Source organism: Phacochoerus africanus, chromosome 15 (genome assembly GCF_016906955.1).
Source record: "Phacochoerus africanus isolate WHEZ1 chromosome 15, ROS_Pafr_v1, whole genome shotgun sequence".
Taxonomy (NCBI): domain Eukaryota; kingdom Metazoa; phylum Chordata; class Mammalia; order Artiodactyla; family Suidae; genus Phacochoerus; species Phacochoerus africanus.
In genome coordinates, this window is record NC_062558.1 from 132,665,046 (window position 1) to 132,678,117 (window position 13,072).

General features: G+C 48.0%; 1 protein-coding gene across 2 annotated transcripts; it reads right to left on the reverse strand.

Annotated features, from left to right (window-relative positions):
- Positions 1 to 1,065: 1,065 nt before the first annotated feature.
- On the reverse strand, positions 1,066 to 2,996 carry C15H10orf120 (chromosome 15 C10orf120 homolog). 2 transcript variants are annotated; one of them, XM_047761372.1, is made up of 4 exons: positions 2,776 to 2,996; positions 2,488 to 2,563; positions 1,581 to 1,812; positions 1,066 to 1,196 (listed from the first exon to the last, which is right to left on the reverse strand). In XM_047761372.1, exons 1-4 carry the CDS (start codon positions 2,973 to 2,975, stop codon positions 1,066 to 1,068), a joined length of 639 nt encoding a protein of 212 aa, XP_047617328.1. In that variant the 5' UTR covers positions 2,976 to 2,996. The 2 variants fall into 2 exon arrangements, with proteins under 2 accessions (XP_047617328.1, XP_047617326.1); XM_047761370.1 differs by having other exon boundaries at positions 1,066 to 1,812; positions 2,776 to 2,975.
- Positions 2,997 to 13,072: the final 10,076 nt, after the last annotated feature.

Sequence of the window (13,072 nt, forward strand, 5' to 3'; positions counted from 1 at the left end):
GCAAGGCTTTCATGGGAATAGCAATAACGGCCATGACATTCCCAAAGGAATGGTGCCCGCTACAGCCTGGCGTGCCCTTGGCCTGCACTTGACTGCATGAGGAGGGTGTAAGTCGCTGGGCTGCATGGAAGAGGAAGGCAGCGTAGATGAGGCCGGGAACTGGCTGGCCCTGCCTTCCATGGCAGAAGCTGCAGGCCCAGGCAAGAAGCGGGGAGCATGGAGCAGACCCCTAGCCTTTAGGCCTGGGCAGCCTCCTTCCTGAGCTGTGTCCTTACCCCACCTCCACCCCCCATCTGGGCTACGGGCTGCTCCCAGCTCCAGCTCCAGGGACTCTGTGCTAGACTGACTGCAGCCACGGTCCTGACCGTCCCTGCCTCCCTGAGTTCATGAGCCTTTGCAGAATGACTTTGCACCTCCTCCCATCAAGAGAAGAAGCCCACGCACCCACCCTGGCATCTGCACCCACCATGTATCTTGCGACAGCCAACAGACTGTGGCCAAGCGATGGGTGTGCTAGTTCTGAGTCTTGCCAACGTTCACATACTCTCTCGGCTCCTGCCGTGGCCCTGTGACCAAGCCTGGGCTGGCCTGCTGGAGCTGCTGGAGGAAAGAAACAGGGGACCCAACCCTCCCACTGACCCAGCTAATAGCTGTCATCTCCCAGAAGGAGGGCCAGCTAAACGACCCACACTTGACCGCAGTCCCATGAGAAACCCAGATGAGACCAGCCGAAACTGCTTATCAACTAAACCAAGGATTGCTGGTGTCAGTCACTAGGTTTGGAGGTGATTTGCTTCGCAGAAGTAGGTAAGCAGCACAGGCCCCATGGGAGCAGGTGAAAAGGAGGAGCCTGAGTCCTGGGAAGCCAGGCTGTTGAGGGGCAGGAGGTGAGGACCTGAGAGCCATGACTTGCCTAAAACCAGGCAACCTCAGCAGCTAAGTCTTACCTTGAGGATGCTCTGGAGATCGGGTCCTGTAAGGCGACAAGGAAGGAAGCCATGCAGGGCAGAGCTGCAGGAGTAACGAGGACCAGGACACGTGGTTACCATGGGAATAAATACAACTTTAATACAGATGGGAAGCAGCTCTCCGCGTGTACTCTTTCCAGGCGCTGTCTTCTTCCAGGCGGTTGGCCTTTGGCACATCACTGGCATGGACTCCTCGTGATATAAAATTCTGACTCATCAGCATGAGATCTCCGGGGAATTCGGCCAGGTTCCAAAGACTTCTGTTTGTTAAGCCAGTGATGGACCTTTCTACTTTCTTTGTGGGAAAGAACGGTTTTAGAGCACTGGGATGGTACATGATACATCTTTTGGGTTCTTCTGACTTGAACGTTACATCCATCTTTATTTCCCGTCTTTTGGTGGCTTTGCTCACCGCTTCCTCTCTCTCCCCTGGATGGGCATCACTGCAGTGATCCACACCCGTGCCATCCTTACCCTCTCCCGCCTTGTCTGTGGCTGTGGGGGCCAGGCCCCCTCCAGACAGGAGCAAAGAGCTCTGAAGCCTTTTGATGGCAGGTAAATGCTGCTTATTCCCCAGGGCCCGGGCAAAGTGCATCCGTTCCACGTGCCTGCTGATGTTCAGCCTCTCTCGTTGTGGCATTTGGAACTCCTCCGGGGGCACGACCACCTTTGCCGTCCAAATTTTTTCTAGGGGCCCACAGGGAAGGGAATGTTGTTTTTTATATTCCACCGCCCGTTTGTAGTCTGAAGACAGCAGCTGCAGTTCCTTGACCATTTTCCGTTCTTCCTCTCGCTTGTAAGTCAGAAACCTTCTGGCTGCTATGGTGTGAACGCCACCTAGACGCTGACAAGAGGAAGGAGACTGGTAAAATCTCAGTGGGACGGGAGCAGGGGGCACCCACAGGAAGAAGGAAAGAGTGGCACCTTCACCCTCCTTTGCTGAGTGTGCCCGAGCCCCTGTGTAGTGAGAAAGAGGGCCGATCTTTTTTTGCCCTTGTCCAGGGCGTGAGGAAGTTCCCGGGCCAAGGATTGAACTCGCACCACAGCAGCAGTGGAGGCACTGCAGTGACACCACCAGATCCTTAACCCACTGGGCCACAGGAGAACTCTAAGAGGGCAGATCTTTGAGGTCAGACGAGCCTGGGTTCAAATCCTGACTCTCCATGTTATCTACTACGAATTTAAAAGAATTTTACTGACCTTAAAGAGCCAAGGTGAGGCCTCCATAAGACGACGTATATAAAAGCAACTAGTGTCACATAAAGGCTCAAGAAAAAGCAGCTTCCATCACTTTTTATCACTTGTAGTTACAGTCCTACTTGGGACTCCAAAATAAGATAGTGTTTTGTTATGCAAGTGTGGATGCCACCAGCTGACTCAAACCAACTCAAGCCAACTGTTTGGAAACTTACATCTCTATTATGGGGGCGGGGGTGGTGGTGGAGGGGAGTTGAACCTCTTGGTTCCCCTAGCCTGACCTCCAGGGGGGCCTCCCTGTGTATAAATTCAGGACACTTACTAGGATCTCTTTTTCCAAGGGGGAGTATTTCCCAAGGGCAATGCGAGGGTCTGATTGGTAGAATTTGGTCCATATCCTAGAAGGCAGAGAGGCAGGTGTATCAGAACTCAAGAAGGGTCTTTCTCTTTTTCCCTTTTGGAGCAAGAAATCTCACAAAGGGTGACTCTGCATTAGTCAGGATTGGGTCCCTGTGACCAGTGTTTCTACAGCCACCGGCTGGGCTCTTCCCCTTGGCCGTGTTCTGACCTGGGTGGGAAGGAATGGGCCAGAAGTGCAGGTTACACTCACCCCAATGGTGAAGGGGGACATAGATGCCCTCGGCAGCACAGGGAGCCTTTATCCTGAAAGGAGTCACTTATACTGAACATCCTGACTGGCCTTCCATTCTTACTTGACTTCCCCCCTGTAGTCGTCTTTTCTTGGGCCGTTGACTCTCTAGCCCTCTGTTTTCCAATCTTCTGACAGCCACCCTCCCCTTCTCTGATCATACTCTGGCAATAGGCTAGGGTGGGAGGCATCCGCACCCGGAGCTCCTTTCTAAGACAGTTTAGGGGGACCCAAGGGACCGTCACACACTCTTCTTGCATCATAACTGGCCTACATGGGAGCTATTGTGAGGTCTGAGTTTAGGCATCAAATGATGCCCCAGGTGTGAAATGGACACACACTGCCCTGGTCGTAGTACGTTGGAGTCCAGAGGAATAGAGTGGAGGGAGAAGATCTTACCCCGTAGCTGCCACAAACAAACCCATAAAGACTATTGGAGTCTCTCGGGATGAAGAGTCATCAGCAGAATCTCTCTCTGGTATTGGCTTGCCCCTCCCGTGTCAGTGCCTCCTGTTGCATCCTTGCCCTCTCTCCGTGGTTCTTGGAGTCGTCTTCTAGACATGCTCCTCTCCATGTCTCAAACATCTCGCTCCCCCTTGGCAACTTGCTTGTCCCTTAGGGCCCAGCTTAATTGTTGCCTCCTTGAAGATTTCCTTGTGGAATAAATTAGCCCTTGGTCCACATTTACGCAGCACTTCCTGTGCCATGCTACAGTGCTTTGTCATGTGTTGACTTGGTTGTCCAATAGGTTTCTCTCTCTACTCAAACACAGGTTCCAATAGCATCTCCTTCTTTGCAAGGCAGTGCTTTAGCATAGGATCTGGTATAGAACAGATGCTCAGCTTGTTGACTCCATAAGCAATCATCCTTGACCCCAAAGTGGGGTCACAAAGGTTGCTGGTGGGAATGTATAGGGGCACAACCCCCATGGAAAGTAATTAAGCCATGTATTTCAAAAGTTAGAAATGCAGTTACCCTTTACCCAGCAATTACGTGTGTAAAATAAAATATGCCCGAGGTTGGTCAATGCAGCCTTGTTTAAGATGACAAACTGAATAGCAAACTTAAATGTCCACTAATGGAGACACAGTTAACCGTACAGTCGACTGCTATGTAGGAGCAATAGAGCTATAGGAATAATTTTTTAAAAATCTTTATATGGGGAGTTCCCGTCGTGGCGCAGTGGTTAACGAATCCGACTAGGAACCATGAGGTTGCGGGTTCGGTCCCTGCCCTTGCTCAGTGGGTTAACGATCCGGCGTTGCCCTGAGCTGTGGTGTAGGTCGCAGACGCGGCTCGGATCCCGCATTGCTGTGGCTCTGGCGTAGGCGGGTGGCTACGGCTCCGATTCGACCCCTAGCCTGGGAACCTCCATATGCCGCGGGAGCGGCCCAAAGAAATAGCAAAAAAAAGACAAAAAAAAAGTCTTTATATGGAAATAGGTCTGAGAAATACTTTTTAAGAGCAAAAAGTAAGGTGCAAAAGCATATAAATTGTAAGCTACCTTTTTGGGTTGGGAAAGAAAACTAAGCATGTTACTTGTATTTGCATAAAGAAACTCTAGAATAATACACACAAAAATAATAAAAAACAGTTACCAGAGGTGGGTTCCTGGCAGAGAAGGAAGAGAGGTGGGAAGCAGCCTTTTCATTGTGTATATTAATTTTTTTGTTTGGAGTTTTAAAACCATGTGAACATATTACCTGTTGAAAAAATAAGTGGGAAAAAAAAAAGCAAAGAAGCAGCTCATGAAGAGGATGCCTCTGACAAGTACTGGCCCAAAGACTCTGCTTTGCTTCTGCCGGGTAACATTCCAAAGTGGGGGCATTTAAGACGTGGTCATACCATCAGCCACCTAAAACACATGGGTGCTCCTTCTACTCACGTAGGCAAGTTCATTTACCTGGTAGAGCTGTGAACCTGGAAGTCGGCAACTAGTACCTCTGAGCAGTATAGAAAATGCTCCCTGCCAGGCGTTCATTGACTCACACATTTGTTCTACACACAGCTGCTTGTACAAGTCACACAACACCTGACACGTATGCACGCAAATATTTGTGGGACAACCAGTGAATGATACATGATAGAATATCAGGGGCCTATCAAAAATCAAGTCTTTGACAAATTTCCAATAATATGATGTCATGTGAACTAAAAAAGGCAGAATGCAAAACATATACAGAGTATGATCTGGATGCTATAAAATGCAAGTACGCAAGAGGAAAAAAAGACTAGAAGGAAATACAAGGAGACATCAGCAGTGGACTGTGGGCTGATGAGAGACATTCTAGGGCTGGCTGTGCACCAGCAGCCTCCAGATATTTAGATGGAGAAGCTATGGCTTTGTCCCAACAGGTACTGGTTAAAAAGTATGGCAATGTCAGGACCTAGCTCCTCCAGACATCAGGGAAAAGGAGACTGAGAAAGAGCCCCAGCCGTTCTTCCCAGAAGTGATGTCACCATGGCAACGGTAGGTTTGGGATGAGACCTAGTGAGAGAGATTATTTGAAGAAATTGTCTTACGTGATGATGCAGGCTGCAAGGTCCAAAATTTACAAAGGCGGTCTGGCGAGGTGGAGACCCAGAGAAGAGACCACTTTGGTTTTTGAATTTGTTTTTATATAGTGATTTTTATTATTTTCCATTATAGCTGGTTTACAGTGTTCTGTCAATGTTCTGCTGTACAGCATGGGGACCCAGTCACACATACATGTATACATTCTTTTTTTCTCACATTATCATTCTCCATCATAAGTGACTAAACATAGTTCCCGGTGCTACACAGCAGGATCTCATTGCTAATCCATTCCAAAGGCAACAGTCTGCATCTATTAACCCCAAGCTCCCCAACCACCCCACTCCCTCCCCCTCCACTTTGGCAACCACAAGTCTATTCTCCAAATCCATAATTTTCTTTTCTGTGGAAAGGTTCATTTGTGCTAAATATTAGATTCCAGATATAAGTAATATTATATGGTATTTGTCCTTCTTTTTCTGACTTACTTCACTCAGTATGAGAGTCTCTAGTTCCATCCATACTACTGCAAATGGCATCATTTTGTTCTTTTTTATGGCTGAGTAGTATTCCACTGTGTATGTATACCACATCTTCCTAATCCAATTATCTGTTGATGGACATTTGGGTTGTTTCCATGTCTTGGCTATTGTGAATAGGGCTGCAATGAACATGTGGGTACATGAGTCTTTTTTAAGGAAAGTTTTGTCTGGATATATGCCCAAGAGTGGGATTGCTGGGTCATATGGTAGTTCTATGTATAGTTTTCTAAGGTACCTCCATACTGTTCTCCATAGTGGTTGTACCAACTGACATTCCCACCAACAGTGTAGGAGGGTTCCCTTTTCTCCACACCCCCTCCAGCATATGTTATTTGTGGACTTATTCATGACAGCCCTTCTGACTGGGGTGAGGTGGTATCAAAAGAGACCACTTTAGTTTTTTGTTTTGTTTTGTTTTGTCTTTTTGCTATTTCTTGGGCCGCTCCTGCGGCATATGGAGGTTCCCAGGCTAGGGGTCTAATCGGAGCTGTAGCCTCCGGCCTACGCCAGAGCCACAGCAACTCAGAATCCGAGCTGCGTCTGCAACCTACACCTACACCACAGCTCACGGCAACGCCGGATCCTTAACCCACTGAGCAAGGGCAGGGATCGAACCCGCAACCTCATGCTTCCTAGTCGGATTCGTTAACCACTGCGCCACGACGGAAACTCAAAAGAGACCACTTTAAAGTTCAATTCCGCTGACAGAATTTCCTCTTGCTCAATGGAAGTAAGTCTTTCTTCTATTCAGGACTTCAACCTATTGGATGAGGCCCACCCAAATTAAGGAGCAATGATGATCTGTTTTACTCAAAGTCTGCTGATTTAAATTTTTTTTTGTCTTTTTGTCTTTTTATGGCCGAACCCACAGCATATGGAGGTTCCCAGGCTAGGGGTCGAATCAGAGCTGTAGCAGCCAGACTACGCCACAGCCACAGAAGCATCAGATCTGAGCTGCATCTGCAACCTACACCACAGCTCATGGCAACACCAGATCCCTAACCCACTAAGCGGGGCCAGGGATCGAACCTGCAACCCCATGGTTCCTAGGTGGATTCGTTTCTGCTGCGCCATGACGGGAACTCCTTAAATGTTAATCTCATCCAAAAATACCTTCACAGAAACCTCCCGGATAATGGATCAGACCAAAACACAGCTGGGCGCTATGGCCTAGCCAATTGACACAGGAGGATAAGCATCAAATCTACTTATTCATATTAGGGTTCAGGGATTTGCTCAATTTTTAATAGTTTTTTAATATATTCTTAGTTTTTATACATAGTTTTGCCCATTTTGAATTTTGTATTAACAGATTCATATCATAGACATTCTTTGTATGCTTTTTTCCCTGAATGTGTTTTTCAGACTCTCTTACTGCTGGCCTTGACTTTAGTTCAGCCATTTTCACTGCTGTTGAGCGTGGTTGTCTTACGACTTATTCATCAGTCTCCTGTTGCTTATACTTGGGTTTTCTTTTTAATGTGGGAGCATTCTTGTACACCTTTCCCTGAGGTGAGGCACATGCTTCTCTGTTGGATATAGACCTAGAAGTGGAACTGCTGAGCCCTAGTGTTTGTGTAGCTTAATTACCTGGGGGATTCTCAACTCCATTCCGAAGCGTCTCTGCAATTCACAACCCCACCAGTAATGATTGGGAAGCCTCTGTTGCCAGCACTGGTAAGTATGTCATCGGAGTTCATGGTGGCCTATGGTGGCTTTAATTTGCACTTTTCTGGTTACAAATGAAGATGGACACTTTCTCTATTGCCCATTGAGGGACTTTTGAGAAATGTCCATGCAAGTCTTTTGTCCATTTTTTCCTATGGATATATACAACTTCACATATTCTTTTTTGTTGTTGCTCTTCTTTTTCTTTTTAAGGCCCCCCCCTCCCGGGTCATACGAAATTTCCTGGGCTAGGGGTCAAATTGGAGCTACAGCTGCCAGCCTACACCACAGCCACAGCTACGCCAGATCCAAGCCACATCTGCAATTTATGCTGCAGCTTGTGGCAACACCGGATCCTTAACCCACTGAGCGAGCGAGGCCAGGGAACGAACCCACATCCTCATGGATACTAGTCAGGCTCATAACCTGCTGAGCCACAATGGGAACGCCATATACAACTTTATATAGTTCTGATATGAGTTCTTCACCAATTAAATATGTTGCAAGTATCTGCTCCTACTCATGATTTGCCTCTTTCTTGAAATGTCTTTTATGCCAGCTGGACTCCAATTTGAGTCTTTCCATTGATTGGTTAGTGATTTTCCTGTCTTATTTAAGGAACTGTTGCCTTCTCCAGGTAGGAATGATACCCTCCTATATTATATTGCATATGTATTTATGATTTCTCTTATATTATTCTCCAAAACTTTTTTTTCTTTTGAAATTTTTTTGTTTGTTTTTTGTTTGTTTGTTTGTTTCTTTGTTTTTGTCTTTTGTCTTTTTAGGCCCACACCTGTGGCACATAGATGTTCTCAGGCTAGGGGTCAAATCAGAGCTATAGCAGCCGGCCCACACCACAGCCACAGCAATACAGGATCCGAGCCAGGTCTGCAACCTACACCACAGTTCCGGCAACGCCAGATCCTTAACCCTCTGAGCAAGGCCAGGGATCGAACCCGCGTCCTCATGGATGCTAGCTGGGTTTGTCAGCCACTGAGCCATGATGGGAACTCCTGCTTCAAGGTGTTTTAACTTCCTACCCTGATGTTAATAACTTTTATGGTTATTTTCGACCTCTTTTTTGTTTAGTACATTTTCTAATGTATTATTATTATGGCTATCAAAGAGTACGTGTACATGTGTGTGTTTATGTGTGTATGTGTGTGCAAGTCACACAAAATGTCCAGGAATCTTCCCCCGCCCCCACAGCTGTTGCTGCAGTCACCCCCTGGGCTCTGACTCCCTCTGGTGGATCTTGTCACACATTGAAAGTTGGCTCCACCCACCAGCCATCCCCCATCCCCAGGGCTGTTTCCCTACCACACCTTGGATTATGGGAATGGTGCTGCTTTCTAACGCGGCACAATATCCAGACTTTATATAAGAAGCTGTGTGATTTTAAATCATAGTTCCCTCTACAAAGCCACTGTAGGCAGACCAGCCTCCAGGAAAAGTCTTCTAGGCCAGTGCTTCTCCACCGTTAATATGCATATAACCCCAAGGAGATCTTGTAAAAATGCAGAGATTCAGTAGATTTAGAGGTAGGACCTAAACATCTTCACTTCTAGCAACTTTGCCAGATGATACTGTTACTGAAAGTGGGACCTGGCTACTCACCACTCTAAAGCCATTTAGAGGCAAGGTTTGGGCAGTAACAAAACCGACTAGAATCTATGAGGATGCGGTTCGATCCCTGGCTTCACTCAGTGGGTTAAGGATCCGGCGTTACCATGAGCTTGCGGTGTAGGTCACAGATGCGGCTCAGATCCTGCATTGCTATGGCTGTGGTGTAGGCTAGCACCTGCAGCTCTGATTGGACCCATAGCCTGGGAACCTTCATATGCCACTGGTGCAGCCCCCACCTCCCAAAAAAGACAAGGTTGATAGGAAGAAAAGTGTGCTTTATTTCAGAAGCCAGCAACCAGAGAGCAGACTCCTATCCAAAGGCCACCCCCTCCAAATGACAACTAGTGGGCAAGAACTTTTAAATGGGAGTTTCAGGGGGTATAGGCAGAAGGAGGGGGCTACATGCAGAAACAGAGCTTAGGGTTCTGCTCCATTTCAATGCCAGTGCTGCCCATCCAAGAGGAACGAAGTTGCAACTGAGTGTGCAGCACTCCTCAGCAGGAGGCACTACTCAAAGTGTGGTCCTTGGACCTGCAGGAGACTGATCGCTGGGGATCTGGTTAGAGTGAGACAGGTGTAACAACTTCCTTTAAAAGAGGTAGCATCGGGGAATTCCCGTCTTGGTGCAGTGGTTAACGAATCCGACTAGGAACCATGAGGTTGCAGGTTCGATCCCTGCCCTTGCTGAGTGGGTTAAGGATCCGGCGTTGCCGTGAGCTGTGGTGTAGGTCACAGATGCGGCTCGGATCCTGCACTGCTGTGGCTCTGGCATAGGCCAGTGGCTACAGCTCCGATTAGACCCCTATCCTGGGAACCTCCATATGCTGCAGGAGCTGCCCAAGAAATGGCAAAAGACAAAAAAAAAAAAAGAGGTAGCATGGGAGATCGCATCGTGGCTCAGTGGTTAACAAATCCGACTAGGAACCATGAGGTTACAGATTCGATCCCTGGCCTCACTCAGTGGGTTAGGGATCCAGTGTTGCTGTGTGCTGTGGTGTAGGTCGCAGATGCGGCTCAGGTCCCATGTAGCTGTGGCTGTGGTGTAGGCCCTCGGCTACAGCTCCAGTTAGACCCCTAGCCTGGGAACCTCCATATGCTGTGGGTGTGGCCCTAGAAAAGACAAAAAAAAAAAAAAAAAGAGGTTGCATACTCAACAGCTTAATTCTTTAAAAACAACTTTTTTTCTTTCTTTTTTTTTTTTTGTCTTTTATCCTTTTAGGGCCACACCCGCAGCACATGGAGCTTCCCAGGCTGGGGGTCTAATCAGAGCTACAGCTGCTGGCCTACACCACAGCCACAGCAATGCAGGATCAGACACATCTGCAACCTACACCACAGCTCACAGCACTGCCGGATCCTTAACCCACTGAGCAAGGCCAGGGATCAAACCTGCAACCTCATGATTCCTAGTCGGATTCGTTTCCACTTCGCCGTGACAGGAACTCCAAAAACAGCTGTATGTACCACAAAATTTGCCTGCTTTAGACATGGAATTCAATGATTTTTCATAAATTTACCGAGTTGTGTAACTGTCTTCCCAATTCAGTTTTGGAATATTTTCCCCAAAAGAGCTCTCCTGCCCATTTACAGTTAACCCCCTGGCAACCACCAGTCTACTGATCTATTTTTGGTCTCCACAGATTTGCATTCAAGTGTTTTCTTTTTAAAACCATCCCTTCCTCACTTTGTAAGGTACCGTCTCCTCCTTGGCTTTTTGCTGCGGAGTGCATGGGTTTTTTGGTTGTTTCTCTGTCTCTAGTGCAGGCGCTGCTAAATCCATGCTCAGGAAACCTGCCCTCTTCCCTTGAAGCCACAAATACCTGCCTGGGCGTGTATTGGGATTAATGCTTGAGCTCACTCTGCTGAATGGCTTCCCTAAAGAATCAGGCTGGAAATCGCCTTAATTTTCCATAGGCTAATGCAGACATGGTTCAGCAGCTCTGAGACTCCATCAGATTATGGAGGAAGGGTGTTAACGGTGGTTTCCCTTATCTTTAAATAACAACTTTCTGTGTTAGCCTGGCAGGAAGATGGCGCCAGGCAAACCAGACCGTGATCCTGCAGGTCCCATGGCAACCAGACAAGGCAGGAGACAAGGGGATGGGGAGCCTTCCTGTGTTTGGAAGGCTTCTCCCTGCCTGCCACTCCGTGTGAAATCTGCGCAGAGATAAAACAGGAGAAAAGCCCCTCCTCCCTGGGATCACACCAAGTCAAGCTTGATGGGGAAGAACGGGATGGAGGGTGGGTTGGGATGGGGAAGGGATGACTAGGCAGGGTCCAGGCTCCAGTCCTATCTTGTATCCCATACCCCCTGACATCCGATTCAGCTCTGTCCCCTACATGGGTTGCTTTAAACCCCCATCTGAGAAGGAGAAAGAGCATGTGAGAGAAAGGGAGTTGGCCACATCTGGGAGGAATGCCCCAGCCAGCTTCCAGATGCAGAGCCCACCAGGGGGCTCATTCAACATGCCAAGAGTTAAAGAGAAGGGGGATGAAAAGGAGTCACTCAAGGTCATGTGATCTACCGGAAGATCTGAGTCACCAGGACAATGAGGAGCCACCCAATACAGAGGCAAAGACCTGGCGCATTTAGGGTCGGGATACAGGGATGGGACAAGACTGGCATTTGACTGGTTGAAGGACAAACGTCTCACTTTTTTTCTCTTATCCACAGAAGCACCCTAAGGGCCGGGTTAAAACATTAAAAATGTTGGGGGGATGGGGGTTGCATATTTTGCAAGTACTGACATTACCTGCAAAACCTGTCCATATAGATGCTTGTTATATGGGCATTAGGGAAGGATATTTTAGTCTACTTACATGTGATACTCTGTAAGGGAGAAGGTTTTTCTCTGGGTAGCTCTCTGGTACTCACACATTTGTACATACATTCATAAGTGCATGCATGCATCCACTCTAAAGTGCCATGGGCTCAACTCTGCTAGATGTTGAGGAGACACAGATGAACAAGAGAGGGTCCCTTCCTTGCAGAAGAGCTCCCAAAATGCAGTGAGGCAGGTGTATAGAAGGTCAGTGTACAATATGATGCATTATAACCGTTGCAAGAAAGGGGTCCTCCGGCAACACTGGGCAGAGAAACTTCCCATGAGCAAAACCACAGGTGTTCAAAGATAAGGTGCATGAGAATTTAGGGACAGGATATACAAGTATATCCACTCCCGCTGTTTTCTGTGGGCTTTTGGCCTAGAGTAAACTCCACAAACCGCCATGAGCCTGGAGCAGGAGAGGAGATGGGGGAAGGGAAGCAGCTTGAGGTGTTTGCCGAGGGGGTGACCAGTGTTGGCAAGAGGTCTCTGCTTGGCTGCTGAGGTGTCTGCAGGGGAGGGTTGATCCCTTGCACGTGCCTCTCTCTTCCGCAGGGGAACCAAACACGAAGGAGAGTTGCCAACAGGAGGAAGTACAATTTCCCATCACCCCACAGGCTTCCTTCATACTGGAATCCCAAAGCCTTGCGTCTCCTTGGTGACCTCCCTTGAGCATCCCCCTGCCCTCAGACCCAACACCTCCACTTCCACAGCAATCCAAGTCACTGCAGTCATGTTCTTAACCCACTGTGCCACAGAGGGAACTCCAGCTCCTCTCTCTCCTGTCCCTCCAGAAGAGTCTGTGAGACCAGTACTCTACCCCCCTGGGGGGGGACTTCGCAATTGATCTTCCGGTTCCCAGCCTGACTTGAGAGGGAGCACATCTCACTCCTTTGTGTTCAAGATAGAACTTTATGCCAGAACCCAGAGACAGAATTCGGGTAGGTCCAGGGGCATGGGGAACAAGTTAGAACCAGATGAAGAAAGAGATTTGAAGGATAATTCCTACTTCTCTGCACTGTCTCTGTTTCAGAATTCTCCAGTCCTGTGTTACTCCGAAATTTCATTTATCTGAGTATTGA

Bases quoted from the DNA above. Each gene is read 5' to 3' on its own strand.
- C15H10orf120 (XM_047761370.1), bottom strand. From the start codon at position 2,975: ATGATCAGAGAAGGGGAGGGTGGCTGTCAGAAGATTGGAAAACAGAGG. The intron at 2,564-2,775 runs GTGAGTGTAACC...TCTGCCTTCTAG, and splicing joins TGTCCCCCTTCACCATTGGG to GATATGGACCAAATTCTACC. The intron at 1,813-2,487 runs GTAAGTGTCCTG...TCCTCTTGTCAG, and splicing joins CCTTGGAAAAAGAGATCCTA to CGTCTAGGTGGCGTTCACAC.